Source organism: Apium graveolens, chromosome 5 (assembly GCF_009905375.1).
Source record: "Apium graveolens cultivar Ventura chromosome 5, ASM990537v1, whole genome shotgun sequence".
In the NCBI taxonomy this organism is placed as follows: domain Eukaryota; kingdom Viridiplantae; phylum Streptophyta; class Magnoliopsida; order Apiales; family Apiaceae; genus Apium; species Apium graveolens.
Window position 1 is genome coordinate 82,930,918 of NC_133651.1, and position 26,072 is coordinate 82,956,989.

Here is a 26,072-nt window from a genome sequence, read left to right on the forward strand (position 1 = left end):
AAGCTAAGAAGCCTCTATTTAAGAAAGCTACTGTTGAGCCCTTTGATGAAGATAATTTTTATATTCATCATGAGATGCTTGTTGAGGATCTCGAGCTCTCAAGGAGATAAAATGCAAAGAAACCTAAGTCTGTTACTAGTGACTCTGAATTATCTTTTGTTGGACTATGTTTCACTTCCAAGACTAAGAAGAATAGAAAGAAAAATAGCATGATAGGAACTAATGTCCCTAGGAAGTTATGTAGTAATTGTAGTTCTGCTGGTCACCTTATTCATGCTTGTGAAAATGTTAAAGTAGACAATGCTAAGAATGCTTATGTGCATAACATGCCTAACATGCCTAAAGTTTCTAAGTATAATAAATATGTTTGCATGCCATGTGTCATATCTTTCATGAATACTTATCTTAATTCCACACACTCACATAATACATCTCATGATCATAATAAGCAAGTTAGTAAGAACACTGGTAGATCAAAGACTGTAAGCCCTCCTAAAGCTAGGAAAATGGCACCTGTCACCAAGCCCAAGAGCAAGTCTGCTGGTGCTTCTGAAAGTGACAAGGAAACAGTCAATGATAAAGCAAAAACTACTAAGACTGTCAATTCTTTTAAGAGAAACGTTATATATTCAAATTCTTCTTAGTCTTCTGGACCCAACATAGTTTGGGTACCAAAAAAACTTAATCACTTTTGTTTTCAGGGCATTAAGCAGAAGAAGGTCATGTAGATTTTGGATAGTGGATGTTGAAGGCATATGACTGGAGATAGAGCCCTGTTATCAAAGATGGTTGTGAAAGATGGCCTAGTAGTTACTTTTGGAGATGATAGCAAATGTTAAACTACGGGATATGGTTGTTTGGAAATTGGAAATGTCATCATTGAGAAATCTCTCTGGTTGAAGGTCTTATGAATAATCTCCTCAGTATCAGTCAATTCTGTGACAAAGGATGTGAAGTTTTGTTCAAGAAGGGGAAGTGTTTGATCTCTAATTAGAAGAATGAGAAGCTGACTCTCAATGGAGTTAGAAAAGGTGATTTGTTTGTAGCTGACTAGAATTCTGCAAATGGTCAAGTAATGTGTTTCTATAGTAAAGCCTCTCCGGATGAAAGTTGGTTATGGCATAAGAATCTCTCCCACTTGAACTTCAAGACCATGAATTCTTTACTTAAGAGGGAACTGGTGAGAGGATTGCCCAAGATAGAATTCAGTCCGGATGGACTTTGTGAAGCATGTGAGAAGGGAAAGTCAAATAGGGCATCACACAAGAAGAAGACAATGACTAACATCACTGAACCACTACAACTCCTTCACATGGATTTGTTTGGCCCTGTCAACATCATGTCTATGTCTAGAAAGAAATATGGCTTAGTGATTGTTGACTACTATTCCAGATACATGTGGGTGTCATTCTTACATTCAAAGGATGAAGCAACTGACATTATTATTGATTACATCAACAAGATTTAGTTAGGAGGTGGAGTGCATGTGCGAACAATCAGATCAGATAATGGGACAAAATTCAGAAATGTGAAGTTAAATGATTTCTGTGTCGAGAAGGGCATCTCAAGACAGTTTTCAGCACCAAGGACTCCACAACAAAATGAAGTGGTTGAGAGGAAGAATCAAACATTGGTTGAAGCTGCAAGAACTATGCTTAATGAAGCCAATCTTCCTATCAACTTTTAGGCTGAAGCAGTTAACACTGCATGTTATACTCAAAATAGAACCCTGATCAACAAGATGTATGAGAAGACCCCTTCTGAGTTAATGGCCAACAAGAAACCATCAGTGAAATACTTTCACATGTTTGGAGGAAAGTGCTTTGTGCTTAAGGACGATGAGCATATTGGCAAGTTTGATGCTAAAGCCGAAGAAGGATTTTTTTGGGCTATTCTTTGGAGTCAAAGGCTTACAGGGTCTATTTGATTAGTGATCAAAAGGTTGTGAAAAGCCTTAATGTAACATTTAATTACGCTAAGCTCCCAAGTATTCAGAAGGAAGATGATAGTGATAATATTGATGTTGAAGATCTTTCTGATGGAGAAGATGAACCTGAAATTGTTCCAGACAATAACAATGATAATGGTAATGATTCTGATGATCATAATTCTGATTCAGATTCAGATGGGAATGGTCCTGAAATAAGCAATGGTAGTCACATTATCTCTGGGACTAGTCTTAAAGCTTCAGATTTTGGAGATCAAGCTGGCAACAACTCGGGGGAGCAGAACAAGGAGAAGAACAAGGATCTGGTAGTCAAATTCAACACAATTCTGGAAATGCTGAGTCATCAAGAGCTAATCTACCAAGACAGAAGGTATGGAGTAAAGATCATCCTCGAAATTTGATATACTTAGTGATCCAGATAGTAGAGTCAAGACTAGAAGAGCTACATCAAATGAATGTTTCTATTCTGGGGTTCTATCTCAAATGGAGATAAATAAATTAGTTGAAGCTCTTGAGGATCTTGATTGGGTGATTTCTATGCAAGAGGAACTCAATCAGTTCGAAAGACAGAAAGTGTGAAAGCTTCTACCCATACCAAAAGATAAATCACTGATTGACACAAAATGGGTTTTCAGAAACAAGCTGATGAAGATGGAGTAGTAACAAGGAACAAGGAGAGACTAGATGTTAAGGGTATTCTCAAGAAGAAGGGATTGACTCTGATGAAACCTTTGCACCAGTTGCTAGACTTGAAGCCATCGGGATGTTTCTAGCATTTGTAGCATATTCAAATTTCAAGATATATCAGATGGATGTGAAAAGTGCTTTCTTGAATGGTGAGCTTGAAGAAGAGGTCTATGTGGAGCAGCCTCCTGGCTTCATAGATCCTGAGTTTAAAGATTTTGTCTATTTTCTCTTCAAGGGCTTTATGGTCTAAAGCAAGCATCGAGAACATGGTATGACACAGTCTTAGAATTTTTGCTTGAAAATGGTTTCACTACAGGTGTCATGGATAAGACTTTGTTTCATAAGAATCATAAAAATGATATTATACTTGTGCAAGTCTATGTTGATGACATTATATTTGGGTCTATGAATGATGCACTTTGTGGAAGGTTTGCTAAGCTTATGCAGAGTAGGTACGAGATAAGTATGATGGGTGCGTTGAACTTCTTTCTTGGAATTCAAGTGAGTCAGAAGCCATATGGTATCTTCATTTGTCAAACGAAGTACATCAGAGATCTTTTGAAGAAATATCAATTGGAAAATTCAACACCTGCAAAGACTCTGATGGCAACTGCCACAAAACTTGATCAAGATAAGTCTGATAAGAAGATGGAAATCACTAATTATCGAGGCATGATTGGATCATTATTCTACCGGACTATAAGTCATCCAGATATTATGTTTTCTATATGCTTGTGTGCACGGTTCCAAGCTGATCCGAAGGAATCTCATCTGATAGTCGTCAAAAGAATTTTCAGATATCTGAAGGGTACACCTAATCTAGGTATCTGGTATCCTAAAGATACGGGCTTCGATCTCATCAGCTACACATATTATGATTACGCTGGTTGTAAGATTGATCGAAAGAGTACTTTAGGAAGCTGTCAGTTTCTTGGAAGATGATTGGTTTCTTGGTTTAGTAAGAAGCAGCATTCAGTTTCTACATCTACTGCTGAAGCTGAATACATTGTTGTTGGAAGCTGCTGTACTCAAATTCTTTGGATGAGAAACTAACTTTGAGACTATGGACTTGATTTGAAGAATATTCATATCTACCGTGACAACACAAGTGCCATAGCAATCTCGAATAATCCTTTTCAGCATTCGAGGACCAAACATATTGATATAAGGTATCATTTCATTCAAGAGCATATAATGAATGGTATTGTAGAACTTCATTATTTTCCCACAATGGACCAAATTACAGACATTTTCACAAAGCCACTTGATGAAGTTACCTTCAATAAGTTGGTTAGTGAACTTGGCATGTTGAATTTGTCCAATTAATTAGAAATCAACAAATGCAATTTGGTGCGAGTAAACTTTACTACTCCAATGATGTCGCTTTGAGGGGAAAGTAAGTTTACATATATATTCATTATATAAATCCATGTTTGTAAACTTCTTTTGAAGCTAACTGATTACCATGTGTTAAATGTTATATGTTAGTGGTAAGTAAGTTAGAGTTTTTGATGCAATATATGAGTTTTTTGAATGTTTACATGCTATATGTTTACTCTGATGCAAATACTGATGATATTGAAATTTATTTTAGCACACACACATCTCAATATTGTTTGCACTCTGATCTAAGACCCTTTAATCTCATTTGTGATCTTATCATAACTCTGATTTATAGGCTTAGACCCTACTTAAGATCTTGTGCAATTAACTTGAGTATTATGATTAGATTATGTGTGATTAAATTATATTTTCTGAGTAATTCTGTATGATTTTTGAGTTTCAGATCCTAGGTAACTCTGACAACGGATTCCTTGGTCACTCTGATTCTCTTTTTATGTTAGAATAACTCTGTTTATCTTGTGCTAGAATAATATGTAGCATGACTAGTGATAGTTGTGATATGTTTATGTCAGGAGTAGTTTTCAATTGGCTTAGTCTTGTGTTGACTAATCAATTGGTGCATACTTTTTGAATGTACACTTGGCATAAATGATTAAATTTTATGACTTATTTGTTGATCATGTGTAACTCTGATGATCTTGCTATGCTTATACTCCGTTCTGGACATTAGATCCTGATATATTTCTTATACTCTGATTATCTTATGCAAGTCTTATAAATTTGGAACAATGTTCACTCCTTTTCCTTTATAGTGTTTATCTGTATTGGACTAACTTGAACTATTTTGAGCTAATGAGATTTGATTGAGTAGTATTATCAAAAGAATCAGAAAGCATGATCATCTGAGACATCCTTCATGAATCCATATTGTGGTAAGTAAAGGTAAAAGATCTCTGATTCTGATATCACTATGTTCTTGATCATAAAATTCTCTGATATTGTACTTCGGATGTTTGTGATCTTCAACACCCTCAGTGGTTTTAGGAACTGAGTATGATCCTATCAAACCTCATAGGTTCTAACCCAAGTCATTAAAACCAAACACTTCTCAAACAATATCCCATTACCTTACTCTGATATATCCTCCATATTTTATTCTGATTCACTTAACTTTCTTGAGATATTAACTTACTAATCAGACAAAATTACCATTTGGTATTGGAGTTGTGTTGAGAATGATGGAGATAGTGCCAAGAAGCACCAAATAAGGAAGGAAAGGTCAACCCTATAGCTCTGTCTATCACAAAGATATGGAGTATTTAAAACCTGAGACATCTGTTAGCCCATATGTATTCTCTCAAAAGGATATGGAGATCAAAGAGGCATTTAAATAGTTACTAGGTTCATTCTCCCACAGGATGTTATCTATTGAAAATTCACCTGTCAAGCAGGGCATTTGGATGAGAGTCACTACCCCTTGATTAAAATATTTTCAATGCACATGTGAGATTCACACACAGGGGAGGTATTGACTCAACAATCATTGTTATACCATATCAAGGTCACTAAAAATGGTTGAATACTAGACCATACCTAGGCTCATTATCTCTGATTTTGAATTTGGATTGAGATCCTAATATCTAGGGCACATTTATCTATGCTCTGACAAGTATAGATTTATGGTCCTAGAAAGTCTGATAAGTCTTCATAGACTTTAGAAGAAATCATTGATCTCTAATGGCATATTATTAATCATTGGTTATCTTCCCAGAATTCAAATCTGGAAATGATTTTGATTTAGTCAATATACCATCTTGTAAATGAGGACTCAGGTATCATCTGACGAGTTTATGAGGTATACTTATTCATGGAAATTGAGGGATATCGGGAATTCCGCCACTTAAAAGAATCCTAATTTCCCTCTCAGAAGGAACAATTATGAATCACTTGACTGAGAGTTTCCATCCTTGAAGGTGGAAGGCAACTTTTCAATGAAAAGGATTTTCTCGCAGGTACACTTGGATGTTTGGAGCTTTGAGTGAGTGACACACTATGAGACAGAGTGACAAACACTTGAGTGTAGAGTGGAGTGAAACACAATATGAGATCACTAATCAAAAATCACACACTTGCACTGTGAGAAACGATTACAACATATAATCTCTTCACTTGGTTGTTTGATTCTAATATTTCACTCTGATATACTTTGAAGGATTACTCAACTAAGGGGGAGAGATTATATAAAAGATTCTAGAGATTATCAAGATTCAATAGTTTTTCTGAAACTAAGAAGGGGGAATTTCCAACTTTATTGTACTAAGGAGGGGATTCTTCATCTTGGGGGGAGAGATTATAAGGTTTTGATTTTCGGAGTTCCAAATGTTTTCTTTGTGCTTTATGGGAAGATCTAAAGATTATTGAAGACAGTATTTGGAAGACGTATCTATCTGCAACTTTACATAAGGGAGAGAAGAAAGTGTTCTCTGCTGAAGCTGAATGTGTATAAAAGATGCGGTAGATATAATATAGTATTATTTCCAAGTCCACGAATGAAAGTGGAAGCTGAATTGAAGATCTTTGGTTATGGTTGGTTGAGTTATCCTCCAAACTGTTGTTTTTCCATTTTTATTTGACCGTTAGGTGTAACAGTCAAATATGGGGAGATTGTTGAGCAAGATTGAAGCTGTATGTATAACTCAACAATACTGGTTTGGATAACTCAACATAGAACAAGGACTTTGAAATAATCTATATTCTACTAGAATCAATACGGATTATTTATTGGGCATATACACTATGGTTTTGTTAGCTACAGTGAAGAAGACGTCAACAATGATCCGTATGAAGTTCATTAATATGTTCAGGCATCAGAATAATAAGGTTGGAGTCATTCAATGCAGTTATCGGAATCAGTGTGAAGACCTCAAGGATACTTAGTGAAGTTGTTTATATCTGATAAAAGACTTGACAATGATTTGAGAAAATATAGTACGAAGGCCTGAGAGCAAAACTAGTCACATGTGAACCAGGCCATTGCACTAGGTGTCAGTGATTCATGAAAGGAAATTGAGTATTATCATTAGGAATATTGTCAAGTGAGGATTCGTATCTAGGAATACAATATTTATGATTAAGACGAAGACTCAAGGGAGAAGACTTGAAGACAAGAAAACTTTGGGATTGTAATGCACTACATAAAATAAGTTAAAGTGATCACTACCTTGTAGTAGGAGTCGTCCTGATCAGTATATTAAATGTCAGAAGCAATATTCTGGAAATACAGTTCAATATTTAAGTACAGGAAGTGATCTTGACTTGGTACGAGCCTCGGAGAATAAACAGGGGCAAAAATAAAATCAGAAGTGCATGCATACACCCCTTGGTCGCCACTAAACATGTAAGGGAATATTTTTAAGGCAAAAACTCACTCCCTAGCATCTCTAGTATGATATGGTCGCAAGTAAGCTCACAACAAGATGGTACAAGTCGCCAGTAAGAGGAGCTGTTGAAGAAACTAAGTACAAATCCTCCTCCTCCTCCTCTTCTACTTCGCAAGTAACCATGCTCCTAGATTAACTTGGTAACAACTAACTTCCTACAAGGGAAATAGGGTCGCAGGTAAGTATCCTAGAGTGTTTAAGTCACCCGTAAGGAAGCTATGCCAAGAAACTAAGTAAGAAACTCCTCCTTGGTGATCCTAGTCACAAGGAAGCATAAAATTGACTAAGGCAAGATGTGTTAATTCCTTGGAGTCTCCACTAACTCTTCCTAGGGAATGTTGATGTTGCAAGTAACTTGGTAAATTCTCCTTGGAGTAGTTAGTCTCCAGTAAAGCCTTTATCAAGTTTAGGGATGGCAATCGGGTCGGTCGAAACGGGTTTCGCAAATACCAAACCCGAACCCGATTGTCTTTGTCAAACCCGAACCCGAACCCGAACCAGAAAAAACCCGAATTATAAAACCCGAACCGATCGGGTTTTATGCGGGTTCGGTTCGGGTTCGGGTTTGTAGATCTCTACCAAATTGTACTTTAATTTTTTATTGAAGGATTAATAGGATCTTATTCGAGCAAAGGGCTCATAGATCTAACGATGTTGAAATTTTTAGGTTGAATTATAGGACTCAGAGTAGGCAATGGATCAGAATTCTAAGGATGAAGTTGTGGGTTAAAAACAATCTTGACCTAGAGTATACTTGTATCGAACACTACTACTGAAAACTTGTTCAACGATAGTAGTTCACTAATGTTAGACTTTAACGTAATAGTTTGTACGAAGTATAATGTTTTTAATACTAATATTAGTAATATATGATATCATATATTATTTTAATACTTTTAAAATATAAAATATTATTTATATATTAAAACGGGTTTCGGTTCGGGTTCGGGTCGGAACGAAATGGGTTTCGGGTTTTTGGGTCGGGTTCGAAACGGTATGCCTTAAACCTAAACCCGACCCGAAAAGAGTTCGGGTTTAAAAATCATACCCAAACCCGAACCGAAACCCGAAATATTCGGGTCCGATAAAACCCGATCGGATCGGTACAGATCGGGTATCCATCGGTTCGGTACAAATTGACATCCCTAGTCAAGTCCCATGGATGCAAGTTGTGAAGGAATTTACGGACAGCGGAAGCATGATATAACAATTATTCTGAAAAACCATGTATCGCACATATAGAAAAAAACATATAAAATCAAGGTAGTGGAGGAATCGTAATCATACCTTGAAAATTGAAGCTTTATAACAATGGATGCTAGCAGTTGCTCCTTAGAGTGTGAAGTATTCTACTGGTATCCACCAAGAATAATCCTTTCGATGAAGCTTTTATAAAGATGAAGCTTTATATAAGTGGAGCCCTTTTATTTTGAGAGAGAGAGAGAGAGATGAAGAAGAAGGAGAGGGTGGCAACTAAGTTTTCATAAAAATACAAGTGCATACCAAAACCCTTCTCATCTCATTCTTTATATAGGGCTCACTAGGTTTTCATATAATTAATATATCAATATATATTATTATATAAATCCCACACTTTATCTTATAAAATATTTAAATAATAATTAAAACTATTTTAATCATTATTATTTTTCTAAACTCTTTAGAAAACAACTTGCACTCTCAAAATACCTTCATCAATAAATTAATTTTTTTATGGTATGACCCTGTAGGTTCAATATTAAGCCTGTAGTAGAAATAAATAATAATAAACCTTCTATTTATTATATATATGAATTCTAAAATTCATTAAATAAAATTAACTGATTAATTATAATAATTCTACATCGTGAGTGATGTTTTGCAACATATCACGACTATCCGGATAATATGAATTTACTGCTTAGAATACCAAAAACCTGTCAGTGACTAGTTACCGTACAATGAATTCCTTCTACCCTTACGATAACCTGATTAAATACAAGGCATGGATCTCGTGTCAGGCCTATCAAATTTAATCATATGATTTCTTATTTATAATGCAAAGTTCTTATTAATACAAATTGGAAACTCCTTTCTAATTTCATACATTCTGGCCAGAGATTCCAGAACTCGCATACTAAGAATAACATAGGATATTCTCTTCCTATACTGGAAGGGGTAGATCCTCTATTGACGTTAACTATCTCCATACACAAATCCCTATGCCCAAAATAGACCTAATGGATGTCCTTGAGACTAAGGACTAAACCAAAGTACCGTTCATTATATACAAGATAACTTTAACGATCTCAAATCTAGGGACACTTGTACAACTATCACTCAGTGAATAACTATTGACACATGAGTAAACTCCATTAGTTGTCCAACTTATCGAGTTATGTTCAGTGAACTTATTCCCTAATAAGCACCTACATACTAGCTATAGTGTCACCACACAAATGTCTATGAGAACAGACATCCTTCTAAAGGGAGCAAGCATAGTATGTACCAATCTTTGCGGATTCACTAACTTCCGATTAGTTATCCTATGATTAGGAACTATTTAAGTCTAAAGTTATCATCTTCTAGATCTCACTATTACAATATCATTATAATTCTAGAAGCTTTACTCTAAACTATGGAACATCTTATTCAAAACACTTTAAATAGATAAAGCCCATAATAAAACCAAAAAAAGTATTTTATTAATATTAATGAAATCAAATAAGAGTACAAGAAAGTTCTTCCTAACTCATCATACATGATTGGATTTAGGATAAATACTTTCAATCTCCCACTTGAACTAAAGTCAATCACCCTGGTATCTAATACCCATCTTCTCTTTATGACGATCAAAGTGAATCCGAGACAATGACTTTATGAGTGGGTCTGCTATGTTGTTATTTGTGTCAACTCTCTTAATCTTGACATCTCCTCTTTCAATTATTACCCTAATCAAATGAAAGCGTCGCAAGACATGTTTGGAATTTTTATGAGATATAGGTTCCTTGGCTTGTGCTATTGCTGCGTTGTTATCATAATACAACACAATAGGCTCCTCAATACTAGGAACAACTCCCAACTCAAAAACAAGTTTTTTCATCCAAACGGCTTCTTTTGCAGCCTCACTTACAGCTATATGCTCTGCTTCCGCTGTGGAGTCAGCCGTTGTAGACTGTTTAGAACTCTTCCAACTCATGGCACCACCATTCAGAGTAAACACGTACCCTGACATGGATTTTCTATCATCACTTTCTAATTGAAAATTAGAGTCAGTATAACCCTCTATTTTTAACTCAGATCCACCAAAAACAAGAAAAATATCCTTAGTCCTTCGCAAGTACTTAAGGATGTTCTTCACTACTTTCCAGTGGTCTTCTCCTGGATCAGACTGATATCTGCCTGTCACACTAATTGAGTAAGCAACATTAGGCCTAGTACATAACATCGCATAGATGATAGATCCTATTGCTGAAGCATAAGGAATCTTACTCATACGCTCTCTTTCCTCAGGTGTCTCAGGAGACATCCTTTTGGAAAGGGATACTCCATGGCCCATCGGTATGAGACCTCTCTTGGAATTTTCCATGCTAAACCTTTTAAGCACTTTCTCGATGTATGTATCCTAGGTAAGACCTATCATTCTTCTGGATCTATCTCTATAGATCTTCATATCGAGAATGTAGGATGTTTCTCCCAAGTCCTTTATAGTAAAGTTCTTGGATAGCCACACTTTGACTGATTGTAGCATCGGTATATCATTTCCTATAAGAAGTATGTCATCCACATATAGTACAAAAAATGTTACCGCGCTCCCACTAACCTTCTTGTAGACACATGGTTCATCTACATTTTTTATAAAACCAAACTCTTTAATTATCTCATCAAAATGGATGTTCCATCCATGAGAAGCTTGCTTTAATCCATATATGGTTCGTAGCAGCTTACACACTAGGTGTTCATTCCCTTTGGAAACAAAACCCTCTAGCTGTGTCATATACACTTCCTCTTTAAGTTTCCCAATGAGAAAGGCCGACATCTATTTTCCAGATCTCATAGTCGTAGTAAGTAGCAATCCCAAGCAAAATCTGAATTGATTTCAACAGGGCTATAGGCGAAAAAGTTTCATCAAAGTCAATCCCTTTCCTTTGTTTGAATCCTTTTGCCACGAGCCTGGCCTTATAGGTATCCACCTGGCCATCTGTTCCAATTTTTCTTTTGTATACCCATTTGCACCCAATAGGCTTTACATCCTTTGGTGCTTCAACCAAAGTCCATGCTTGGTTGGCATACATAGATTTCATTTCAAATTCCATGGCACTCTGCCATTTCTCTAAGTCAATATTACGCATTGGCTCATTATAGGTCATAGGGTTGTCATCATCAATGAATGACAACTCATTGTCATTCTCAATGACAAGGCCATAATACCTCTCAGGTTGGCGAGACACTCTCCCTGACCTACGAATGGGCTGTTCCACAGAAGGTTGTTCAGTCTGAACAGGTGTTTTCTCTTGAACCGTAGTAGTTTATGCTTCTTGAACTTCATTAAGTTCTATTTTTCTCCCACTGTTTCCTTCAGGGATAAATTATTTTTCCAAAAAGGTAGCATGTTTGGAGACAAATACCCTATGATCGGTGTAAAAGTAATACCCCGAAGTCTCCTTAGGATATCCCACAAATCTACATTTTATGGATCGAGATTCCAGTTTATCAAGGTCTTGACATAAGCTGGACATCCTCAAATCTTAACGTATTTAAGACTTGGTTTCCTTTCTTCACATATCTGATATGGAGTTTGAGGAACAGATTTGGAAGGCACCTTATTCAGTAAATATGTTGAGGTTTCCAATGCATAACCCCAAAGGAATACTGGAAGATCTGCATAGCTCATCATGGAACGAACCATGTCTAACAAAGTTCGATTTCTCCTTTCAGATACCCCATTCAACTGTGGAGTATATGGAGAAGTCCACTGAGAGACTATACCATTTTCTTTGAGATAATCTAGAAACTCTCCATTCAAGTATTCACCACCTCGATCTGATGGAAGGGTTTTAATACTATGTTTGGTTTGTTTTTCCACTTCATTCTTATATTTTTTAAACTTTTCAAAGGCTTCAGACTTGTGTTTCATCAAATACACATATTCGAATCTAGATCGATCATCAATAAAAGTAATGAAGTATGAAAATCCACCCATGGCTTGTGTAGATATTGGTCCACATACATCTATGTGTACCAATCCTAGAAAATCTGCAGCCCTCTCTCCATGTCCACTAAATGGATATTTGGTCATTTTATCCAATAGACAAGACTCATATATAGGATATGATTTAAAATCAAAGGGGTCAACCAACCCTTCCTTATGCAATGTTCACAGTCTATTTTCACTAATATGACCAAGTTTGCAGTGCCATAAATAGGTAAGATTTTCATCATCCCTTTTCCTTTTATTAGTGTGTTCAATTTGTAGTAAATTATGCTCTACGTCACATACATACAGACCATTATTTAAAATACCACTACCATAAAGAACATTATCTCTAAGAATTGAATATTTATTATTATGAATAACAAACAAAAATCCAGCCAAGTCTAACATGGAAATAAAAATAATATTCCTCACAATCGAGGGAACAAAATAACAATTTATTTAAAACAATTGTCTTGCACGTAGGCATATGTAAATCAAATGATCCTACATCTTTAACATCCACTCTTGCTCCATTTCCCATCCGTAGAATCACCTCCTCTTTCTCGAGAGTCCTACTTCTCCTTAGTCCCTACAACGAATTGCAAATGTGAGAACCACAGGCAGTATCAAATACCCAAGTAGAAATTTGACTTAGTGATATATTCACTTCAATCATGAACATACCTGAATCAGAAGCAGTAGTTTCACTACCCTTCTTCTTCTTCAATTCTGCAAGGTAAATCTTGCAGTTCCTCTTCCAGTGCCCCACCTTATTACAATAGAAGCAAACGGCTTTGCTCTTGGGGTCATAAGCTTTTGGTGGAATCGGCTTTTTCTCACCTACTTTCTTCTTCTTCTTGGGAGGGTTCCTCTTCCTTTTCTTAGGATTAGAACCTTCATCAATTAGAAGAACAAAACTCTTCTTAGAGGGAAAATTTAATTCCGCAGTCTTCAACATGTTGTGGAGTTCAGCCAGGCTGACGTCCTGCTTATTCATGTGAAAGTTCACAACAAATTGCGAAAACGAACCCAGAAGTGATTGCAAGACCAAGTCTTGAGTCAGCTCCCCATCCATGGCAAAACCAAGTTATCCAAGGCGTTCAATCAAATTGATCATCTTAAGTACATGGTCATTTACAGATGATCCCTCAGACATCCTACAGCCGAACAGCTCATTCGATATCTCATATCGAGCTGTCCTCCCTGCCATATCATACAACTCTTGTAGATGCGTTAGGATAGTGTGAGCATCCATTTGATCATGTTGCTTCTGTAGCTCAACGTTAATGGGAGCTAGCATGATACATTGAGCAATATTTGCATTATCTATCCACTTATGATACACAACATGTTGATCATTATGTGCATCGTCAGGATGTTCAGCAGGCTTAAGTGAGTCAAGCACATATTCTAGCTTCTCAACCCTGAGAACAATTCTCAAGTTTCGAAGTCAGTCAGAAAAATTAGGACCGGTCAATTTGTGAGCATCTAGTATGCTCCGGAGTGATAGTGCAGAAGACATAACGTATATAGTAAATCTGTAAATGATAAACACATAACAAACCTTAGAAAATACTCAATTACATTTCAAAATACTATATGAATCGGGTCTTTATTCATAAGTGGCTCCCACCAGTTTATCTAATTTATAGAACCCCCTAAGTGAAAAATTAAGCATTCATAATGCTAGTAGGAATAGGGATCCTACATTTCATTACACAACCTCGGCTGTAGCACGAAACGCCATGTGATGTTCAATAGGCAGACAACTCTTATCAATTACATCTTATGTTATTCCCTAATAAAAATTTAGCGTCTTGAATAATTTGAGTCACAGCTGTAGCACGACAAACTCAATATTCTAAGTCAAGTCTAACCCAACATTTCATACAATTGAATCAGTCTCTAACGGCCCACGGCTGTAGCACGTAATGACCATTAGATTTTAATTCATTGTACACATCTCCATTCAATAGACAAGTATTTCTTATTTAAAAATCAAAGCCCTCGGCTGTAGCACGAAACGACAATGATTCAAAAATGAGAAATATTTTCTACCATGTTGGAAGGCTATGACCGACACAAGCCCGTTGTGTCATTGGCCAATTAGTACTTGATATTATTTAATTTTAGAGGGATTATATTATGTTACAATCATAATCATATTATAAAGAGATTCTTCCTTTTAAATTAAAAATATTTCAAATCAATAATTGATAATTGGATGATTCCCAGATCGGGGGAGCATTGTCAAGAGGCGTCACTTAATACCCCTTTCTTACAGATCGAAATCTGATTTTGACAGAATCATCCTTTCTCTCAATATTGAAAATTCATATTTAATAACGTGTTTCACAAACACAAGAATCTCATGATTGTATTCATAATATTATTGTTAAGGCAAGAACGATTTCTATTATAGATTTTCTAGAGTACGCGTTATTTTGATTTAAGTTTACCTAAATCTATCATCGCATGGTAAACATAGGCATATATCTCATATATAAAAATAAATAAATAAACAAGTAAGCATGCAAGTAATATCATGTCATACATTGATATAAATTGATGTATGGATTTATTATAGTATTTAAAAGCAATTAAAACAAGCTTTAAAACACTTTCGGGAATATAAACAGTTCAAAACTATTATATAAATCCCAAAATAAAAACTGACGTATTCATTTATTGTAGTATTAATAATAACTATTATTATTATCATTATTGGCCCCTTTTGTAACTATTATTGCATTTATGTCCCAAAACAAAAATTGACAAATTCATTTACTATAGCAACAATTAAAAGGTCAGCCAATGGATGGAAGCAAATATTAAATTCATATTTATTCACATGTATAATTATTTTATGAATTTTAAATTAAAGAAATTTAAAAAAAATAATAACAAATAATCAACATATCACAAAATTATGAATAACAATACATAGATGATCTACTACACTTGTAGAACCTAGATCAGTGGTCAAAATCCAATGCAAAAATTATTTCGAATTAATTCATAATTAAATCCAAATAAACTTGCAAAAATCATAATAAATCCATACATGCATCAAAAAAATCTGAATTTTTTTATATGAATCTCTATATGCAGAACCTGGCTTTGATACCAATGAAGGAATTTACGGACGATCGGAAACATGATATAACAATTATTTCATAAAACCATGTATCACACATATAGAAAAAAAACATATAAAACCAAGGGAGCGGAGGAATCGTAATCATACCTTAAAAATTGAAGACATATAACAATGGATGCTAGCAGTTGCTCCTTAGAGTGTGAAGCACTCTACTGGTATCTACCAAGAATAATCCTTTCGATGAAGCTTTTATAAAGATGAAGCTTTATAAAAGTGGTGCCCTTTTCTTTTGAGAGAGAGAGAGAGAGATGAAGAAGAAGGAGAGGGTGACAACTAAGTTTTCACAAAAACACAAGTGCATACCAAAACCCTTCTCACCTCATTCTTTATATAGGGCTAACTAGGTTTACACATAATTAATATATCAATATATATTATTATATAAATCCCACACTTTATCTTATAAAATATTTAAATAATATTTAAAACTATTTTAATCATTATTATTTTTCTAAACTCTTTAGAAACCAACTTGCTCTCTCAAAATACCTTCATCAATAAATTAATCTTTTTATGGTATGACCATGTAGGTTCAATATTAAGCCGGTAATAGAAATAAATAATAACAAACCTTCTATTTATTATTTATATGAACTCTAAAATTCATTAAATATAATTAATTGATTAATTATATTTATTCTACATCGTGAGTGATGCTTCTCAACATATCGCGACTATTCGGATAATATGAATTCACTGCTTAGAATACCAAGAACTTGTCAGTGACTAGTTACCGTACAATGAATTCCTTCTCCCCTTACAATATCCTGATTAAATACAAGGCATGGATCTCATGTCAGGCCTATCAAATTTAATCATATGATTTCTTATTCATAATGCAAAGTTCATATTAATGCAAATTAGAAACTCCTTTCTAATTTCATACACTCTGGCCAGAGATTCCAGAACTCGCATACAAAGAATAACATAGGATATTCTCTTCCTACACTGGAAGGGGTAGATCCTCTATTGGCGTTAACTATCTCCATACACAAATCCCTATGCCCAGAATAGACCTAATGGATGTCCGTGAGACTAAGGACTAAACCAAAGCACAATTCATTATATATAAGATAACTTTAACGATCTCAAGTCTAAGGACACTTGTACAACTATCACTCAGTGAATAACTATTGACACGTGAGTAAACTCCATTAGTTGTCCAACTTATCGAGTTATGTTCAGTGAACTTATTCCCTAATAAGCGCCTACATACTAGTTATAGTGTCACCACACAAATGCCTATGAGAACAGACATCCTCCTGAAGGGAGAAAGCATAGCATATACCAATCTTTGCGGATTCACTAACTTCCGATTAGTTATCCTATGATCTGGAACTGTTTAAGTCTAAAGTTATCATCTTCTAGATCTCACTATTACAATCTCATTATAATTCTAGAAGCTTTACCCTAAACTATGGAACATCTTATTCAAAACACTATAAATAGATAAAGCCAATAATAAAACCAAAGTAAGTCTTTTATTAATATTAATGAAATCAAATAAGAATACAAGAAAGTTCTTCCTAACTCATCATACATGATTGGATTTAGGACAAACACTTTCAAGTTGTACAATTACAGGCTGTTCAATTCAAAATGGAAGGTTATTATGCATCCATGTATCTCCTCTTCTCTCTCCAACCTATCGACCTATATAATCAATAGCAATAGACTGAAAATGTATCTCTCAAATTTTTACAACAGTGCGGAGCTCTTGCAAAATAATCAAAGCACTCATTGAAAGCTTGATTTGACATGAGAGGTCATGTCCAATTTGATTCACACCATTTAAAGCCTTATAAACTTGTAACACTCATTGTTTAAAGCTTCCTTGATTGTATTGAATATCACTTGAAAGGAGCTTTTAAATTTTAGAGTGATAAAAAGAACCCTAGATTGATAGCCTTTGTATTTGTTTTTTTTATATATTTATTGCTTCGGATCTTTGTATTTGAAGTTTTAAGCAAATCTCCGAGTATTTATACTTTGAATAAAAGGATATTTACCCAGAATTATTTATGTGTGTTTATTTCGTTTGCATAGTTTGATTATCCGCTACAATTAATTTTAGAAAATGAAAAACATAGATTGACCCCCCCCTCTGTATGTACCTTTTGGACCTAACAAAAGCCATTTGTCTGTAATGCACCAACATGTTTCTTACCTGCTAACTTAGAACAGTCAATTCCTATTGTTGTCTTAGACTTAAACCTTTGACTATCTATATATTATCTCCTTCTGAGTCAGAACTACATTCATAAAGGCCTGCAACTTCTTTTCTAGGTCAGTGACTTGGGTTCTAAGAATGGCATCTATGTCTGTATTGCACTTAACCTTATTCTCGAAGTATTTATTTTTCTGCCTAATGTCTTCTAAGGCAACTACTAGCAATTCTAGTTCTTAATTCCTTAAGGTCAGATTCTCAACTTTAAGAACTAGCTTATCATTTTCAAGTTTATATGCAAGCATGCTTGTATGAACATTACACAATTCTAAAGTAAGTTCATGCATAGTAGAATTATATTTAGATTCAGACATATCAATAGTGGTAAGATCAGGATCCTGAGATGATTGTGGTGATTCCTCTGCAGAGTCTGCCATAAGAGCTAGATTTACATACTCTTCATCTTCATCTGGATCGGTATCATCCCAACTTTTTCCTTTAGAAATATATGCTCTTCCTTTCTCTTTGATCATATTTGATTTCAGCTTCTATTCCAGCTTCTCATTCCGTTTTTTCAGATCTTCGTAAGTTTCTTTCCTTTCATAGGAATCCTTTCCTTTTGCTGCCTTGGACTTTCTGCATTCAGATGCGAAGAGCCCCAATTCATTGCAGTTGACACATCTTCTTTTGCTTTTGTCCACCCAACTTGACTTGTACCCTCCTCTTGAACTAGATCCTGATGTGTAGCTTCCTTTCTGAAATCTTCTAGATGAACCCCTAGACTTGTAGTTGGGCTTTCTTCTAATCTAACAGGACTGAATTTTGAAGCCATGTAAGGCATAGGTTTATCTTTCAACTCTTCTAGTTCCTCCTGAGTATAAAACTCACTTTCATTTCCGTCTCACCTTGAGAAATTTCAACTACCGTAATTTCCTTGATAGTTGAGAAGGGTGCAACCTTAACTTCTGTAGTTTCAGGTAAATAAGCAACAAGTGCAATGATTTTTGCAATTGCCATACTCTTACTGTCAACAGAACCAGGGTCATAGAATATAGCTCTCTGCTCTTGTTCCAATTCATGGGTTCTCAATTTTCCATAAATCACATCCGGTGACATAGTAATAAAGTCAAACCCTCTCTGATGGATGTGTTCTTTTGTTCCAAGTGGACTGGTAGAGTCAACATGAACTTATTGTTTGACTCGTGTATCGGATAAATCTTGCCCTGTAATTTCAGTTTACTTAATAATCTTACATATCTTTCAAAGAGAGAAGACAGTGTTTCTCCGGGCTGTAATTTAAACGCTTCATATTGATTTTGTCAAGATATCCATTTTGTTTTCTATGACTTCAGCAGTACCTTTCATTAACAGCTCAATAGTTTCTCACATTTCCTTTTCATTATTAGTTCCAAAGAGTTGATGACTCATATCCTTGTCAGTCGATTCCACTATTATGAGTTGAAAGCTTGTGTCCATATTTATCAGCTCCTTGTCGTTATCCGTATATTAATCTATGGGAGTAGATGTCGAAGGAATTCTCCCACCAATGGCGGTTGAAGCTTCGGGAATAACTTCCATCGGAATATAAGGACCATTCAGTAATATCTCAATGTATAATGTATTCGAAGCTTTCATCAACAACATCATCTTTTTCTTCCATAAGTTGTAATTTTCTCGATCAAATGGGAAACCTTGATACTTAAGACTTTGGTTGTTCATCATTTTGGTGAAATAAAATTATTTAAGATTCAAAAATTTCAAGATTGAATATTTTTAAAAATTAAAAAATTTCAAGTAATTTTTTTATTACTTGTTCGTTTGGTTTCTTTTTTCGGATCTTGATTTCTATGTCAACCAACAAGCTATGATACCAATTTTTAGTCCCAAAGTATCATAGAAGGGGGGGTTGAATACGATGCTTATAATTCTTTTTTGATTCATTTCAAGTTCTTCGTTAAAATTGAGGAATCAAAAATAGGCACAAAATAATTTGAGGAATATATTATTGTATAAATATAAACCTTGAGATTGCTACACTCTAATCAATAATGAGTAGCTATAATAATTCAGCAACATAACAGTATGTTTATAAGTTTAATAAATATGGCCTTCAATGGAGCTTTATAAAATTATAATTGGTTGTTGAGAAGATGAATACTGAAGTTAATTCACTTTTGTTTCTTTTAGTATAGACTTAAAAACATTTTGACACATGGCATCACCTTAGCCATGCATCTCATTTTGCTTCATCTCTCCTATAAATTGACAAAAGAATCCCATAAATTGACAGTACAAATGATCCTAGTCGAAAATTTAAATCCCCAAGTTAACAAGCTACAAATCGATATCTCAATTATGGAAATCGAAAATGTGTTGTGGTAAATGAAAATCAACATTCCAATGTCGATTTGTAGATTTATACAGATCGACAATACAATGTTGATTAGTAATATTATAATTCAGCTTGTCAATTTTTAGTTTTCGTGCTTTGACTATTTGGGCTTTGGGTTGAAATGACGGGCTTTAGCAAAATTTTTTGAGATAAATTGCCTTAGAATAATTTCTGAACTTGTCCATTTCTTTTGTTATTCAGTCTCTTCAAACCAAGTCTTGTTTTCAACTGAATTCTTCTGATTTAAACTTAAAGAACCATTTCTTAATTTACCGATGTTTAGTGCACAGATCTGGTTCACAAACGACTAGCATTGAGCTGATTCTTATTGTTCCTTGTTTAATACTCAGTTGATGTCAGTCTTCTTGTAGCTTCTTAAGATTAGCCCATTAAAATCCTGAGATCTTTAATACTATAAATCATGCATTTCCTTGTCACTCAGTCCTTTGAACTTTTATTCTTCACGGAGGCTTTAACATATTAATGAATTTCTTTCCATGACCTGGTTATGGACTTAGTGCATTAATCCATATTTGATTCTTTGTATTTATCTAATTTTTGTCTTCTGGATTCTTGTGCTTCATAGTAAAATGTTATTTACTTGTTTCCGTTTCATGTTGAGTTATATTACCTCGATTAAATATTATATTTCATTATGCTTTACAGTGACTTATAAGTGATAAGCATATGAGTACTTATAAGTAATACTAGTATATAACCCGTGCGATGCGTGGCTATTTTTATCATTATATATTGTAAATTATAATTTTAATATGTCGCTGGTGAGATTCGAACCTTATACCCTTTAAATAATAATTTTTAAAATTTTATCTAACAGTTCTCATCAATTTGATCTAACGACTCTAAATACAGCGACTAGAGTACCAACAACCAAATTTTTAATGTTTCAGTTTTAATATAATAGTACAGATTAGTGTTTGGATAATTTTACTTATAAGTCAGATTTTTTTACGTAAATAAAATAAAATAAATATTCCCTCCGTCCCCCTCAATTCTTTACATTTGGGGAGGGGGGTTCGACACGCACTGTAATGCTCTTTTAAATGTAGTTGCATAATTTTTTTTAAAAAAAATTCTTCTAAATAAAAATATAATGTTCAAATTTTTATACAAAAAAAGAAAATTTTAATAATAAATTAAGAAAGTATACTTTATAGTTACCTTAAAATGCGTGTCAAGCATGTGAAAAAAAACTGTAAAGAAATGAAGGAGACGGTGGTATTACTTTTTAAATAGAGTTATCTGAATTCATAAATTCTAGATTAAATTAACATTTAAAAACATATATTTTAAAGCTAAAATAAATTAAAAAATAAAAATTCAAAATAAGTTGAGAAATAATTGATCGTTACTAACACTTAATTTATCAGATTATAAGTTATAAATTCGACTTATAAATTGGGTCGATATACACTAGTTTCATTCTGACCTAGCTGGCAAGCGATCCCAGCTCGCGACAGAGAACAAGACAGCAAGCGAGCATACCTCTGGCTTAGAAGTAAATAAGCCCGGTATAAGGGGTTGGCCAAACATGCTATATTCGTATCATATGTAGATAAACACATATATACACACAAATGCACTGCAGGTTAGAGAGTCAAAACCCTGAAAGAATGAGTGCACAAAACTAAGAAACAGACTAATTCCAGGTTGGTTTGTATTACAAACAACGAACGTAATCGATGGTTGCATTTGGACGATTAACGCAACAAAAGATTGTGTTTTGGTAGTTAACACATAAGAGCAAGGTGTTGTTGGGGAGGCAAAACAGGATGTGATTGCGTTGACAGCTAAAGCATGACATGTCTGTGTTACTTGAGCAAATTATGTAGAGTTGGTAATTCGTTCATTTTGTGTACTTTCGTGTCGTGTATTTTCGTGTTTTGTATCATTAATGTCTAATCCAAACCCGAACCATTAAGAATTCGTTTCGTTTCATGTACCTTTATTTTATATACGTTTCGTGTTGTGTTTCGTGTAATTTAAAATTAATAATAAAAAATAAAGATAAATAAAATATTTAGTTAAATATTAAGTTTTTACTAGTTTAGTCTTAAGTCAATAAGTTATAAAAACTCAAGTGTAGTCAAGTCCTATGAAATTTAAATTTGAATCTAGTTTATATCTATTTTATATAAATATTATATGTAAAATCTTATTGTAAGATATATGTATTCATATAATTCTGATAAATTTATTTAAATATTTATGTCTTTCATGTACTTTCGTATAGTGTCGTCTACCCAAAACTCAAAACCGACACTAAATTCATCCGTATACTTTCATGTTCATACTTTCGTGTTCGTGTATCAAAAATATCAAACCAAACCCATTATTTTCGTGTCGTGTACGGAATTGTCGGCTCTAATTGCATATCTAAACTTATGCCGTGTACTACTGAAATTTAAGGATAACGCAAGCACAATGAACGTTTCTTGTCTAACGCATACCTGATATGCATTATGAAAGTGTCAGGCGTGGGCCAAGTGTTCCTGCCTGGCTATTTTGGTAACTCTTACCTTAAATTGTGCTAGAATGGCTGATAACCCTGGGTTGTCAGATATTTCAAATTTGTTTTGTCCACCCTCTCATTCCATCATACATAATTTCACCAACATTTTCTACCAATTGGCTGGAAATCATTATTGTTGTTGCTTGGCATTATAAAAGTAAGCTACAGAATGAGTAACAATACACTTTTCCTCTGCCTAACAATGTAGATATCATCACTACTAATGTCAATCAGCTCGTGCAATGATATCCTTTTCTTGTATAAAAGATCAAATTGACGATAAAAGACCTTAGGGTCTACGGATTTAGAAAGAAACGCATGTTTTCCCTGGATGGGCAAACTAGTTAAATACAGAACATCTTGTAATGTGATGACCAGTGGATTTTTTTTTAAACTAGTGTGTAGTAATGTTTTTCAATCTACTTGAGGCCCTAGTAGCCCCTGCCCATGTTTCTGCATCTATCTTCACCCAATTGAATCGAATGACTGCAAATAAAGTAACACCTATATTGTGAGTTAATAATAAAAAAACACATCAGAATTGCAGAAAGAAAATAGAACATAGTCGGGTTGTGCACTTATGTAACTACACACTCAACTGAAAACTAAAGAAGAAAATATTAATAAATTTCTAGGTGTTATAAAGATATATGATTTACTTTGCCAACCGCGCGAGTGGAGATTTTGTTGGCCTGCAGATCTCACTTCCTTTTTCTCTGTTAACAATATATATTCATATGCATGTTAGTGTTTGTGTAGGTGGCGATTGTTGATAGTGGAGATGTAGAGTTCGAATATGAAAGATTATGTTTGAGCTGCGATGAATAATAGGCCGATACTATTAGTTATCAGATGTACTGATTGTATTAGTGTACCTCCCGGCGAATCGCAAGTTTAATTGCTTGTCTGTGTATAGAGTGAATGATTGAGGTGATTCGTATTTTTTTGGATTGTTAATTGATTATGATTATACAGTAGAAGCATTCTAATTTCTTTGTTTCATTTTAAGTCTCAATCACATAGATTAACAGAGGATGTTGCAAATTCTACATAGAAAAGATAATGTAGAAGGAGAAAATATAACGGAGGACATTACAACTGCATTTTAATTATGTTTTCGGTAGCTCTGGGTAGCAGTTTTCGCGAATTTATGAGGAATGTGTTGCGCCTCTAGTCGATGCATTCTGTCATGGATATAATGGCACTTTTCTTGCATACAATCAGGTAAGCCTCTTCGTACTTTTTTATTGTGTTTTCTTCACCGAGTTTCCCTATATATGTCTGTGTATGTATGACATATGTTAGGTTCACTTAACTTTACCTTTTGTAAGATTATTGTATTGCACTCGTAGCTTGAGATTGTTGGGCTTTAATATGATTTTGTGGGCTTTGCTGTTTGTTTGTCCTTGTTGGTTGGGTCGATCTGCAACTCTGGAGTCCATGTGTTGGACGTATTCAATGTATTCGCGGTCTTTTTAGGTGTCTATCAGTTACGTTTGAATAATGAGTTGTAAAAGGAAGTTAGTTGCCATGTTCTCCTAGTTTGTAGCCAAGTCATTTGTTTCTGTTTATGTTTTTCATATATATATACGTAGAAGTCATATAATAAAGTTAACACTTAGCATACATTGTGTATTTTCCCAGTTATTTCATTAAACTCTAACAAGTTTGATTGAACTGTATTCACTTATTCCCAACAATATGGCATCAGAGCTTTGGTAACCTCGTGTATGCCCAAGTTTATGCACAGGATGTCGTCGACAGATTCAGGAAAACACAAGGATGGTATGATAAGTCTGAGTTATCCCATGCTGACCCTTGAGAACTACACAGTGTGGGCTATGAAGATGAGAGTGAAAATGCAAGCCCATGGTGTTTGGGTGACTATTGATCCAGAGGGGTCAAAAGGAACAGTTGCAGACAAGATAGATAAGACAGTAATGGCAGTTATTTATCATAGTGTCCTTGAGGACATCTTGTTGACACTGGCGGAAAAGAAGACCGCCAAGGAGGCTTGGGAAGCCGTAAAAATGTTGTGCCAGCGAGCCGAGCGTGTAAAGCAGGCAAGGATTCAAACTCTTAAAGCCGAGTTCGAATCAATGAACATGAAAGACACTGACTCTCTTGATGATTTTTGTCTAAAACTAAATTGATTGGTAACCAATATTCGTGCTCTTAGGGAGAGTGTTGTTGATGCTTACGTTGTCAAAAAATTATTACGGGATGTACCTGGAAAATTCCTTCAGATCGCTTCAACTATAGAACAGTTTGGGAATGTTGAAACCATGACAGTTGAGGAAACTGTTGGCTCTTTAAAGGCATACGAAGAACGTTTGCGAGGAAAAAATGAAAGTGGTGGACAAAAGCTACTTCTTACTGAAGAAGAGTGGAATAAGAGAGAGAATGAGGATCGCAACTTGCTACTAACCAGTGAGGAGTGGCTGAAAAGGTCGGGTGGAAACGAAGGACAACGATCTCGAGGAAGAGACATGAAGTGGGTTAAGGACAAGAGCAAAGTAAGATGCTTTAATTGCAGTGCCTATGGCTATTTTTCTGTCGAGTACAAGAAGACTAGGAAAGACAGAGAAACGAAGGAGGAAGCACTCATTGCACAAGTGCCAGACGAAGAACCTGCATTGCTAATGATGAAGTGTAACGAGGAAAAGGTGATGCTCTTCAATGAAGAGGGGATAACACCCACACTTAATTCAGAGAAGCATGGAAAATCAGAAGTATCCAATCTTTGGTACCTCGACAATGGTGCTAGTATTCATATGTCGAGACAATGAGGGAAATTCGATGCATTGGATGAGAATGTGACATGGAAAGTAAAATTTGGAGACAACTCGATGGTTCAAATACAGGGGAAGGGATTAATCACACTTCAATGCAACAACGGTGAAAGCATAGTACTAAAGGATGTGTACTACATCCCTGCACTACGAAGTAATATAATAAGCTTGGGATAACTTGCAGAGGAGGGACACAAAGTCGGGCTAAGTGGAGATAGCCTTTGGGTTCGTGACAACAAAGGTGAATTGTTGATGAGGGTGAAATGATCAAGGAATAGGTTGTACACAATCAACCTACAATCTGGAGAACAGAATTGTTTATTGACAAGGTGTGAGGACAAAAACTGGTTAAGGTATGCTAGGATGGGGCACGTAAACTTTAAGGCTCTCACGATGATGTCTGATACGAAAATGGCATATGGGTTCCCGAAAA

The 26,072-nt window shown here is 34.9% G+C and overlaps 1 protein-coding gene across 1 annotated transcript; it reads left to right on the forward strand.

The window, feature by feature from the left end:
* Window positions 1–24,598: 24,598 nt before the first annotated feature.
* Window positions 24,599–25,636, forward strand: LOC141660226 (uncharacterized). Its single transcript, XM_074467192.1, has 2 exons — window positions 24,599–24,936; window positions 25,027–25,636. The coding sequence occupies exons 1-2, from the start codon at window positions 24,599–24,601 to the stop codon at window positions 25,634–25,636; spliced, it is 948 nt and encodes a 315-aa protein (XP_074323293.1).
* Window positions 25,637–26,072: the final 436 nt, after the last annotated feature.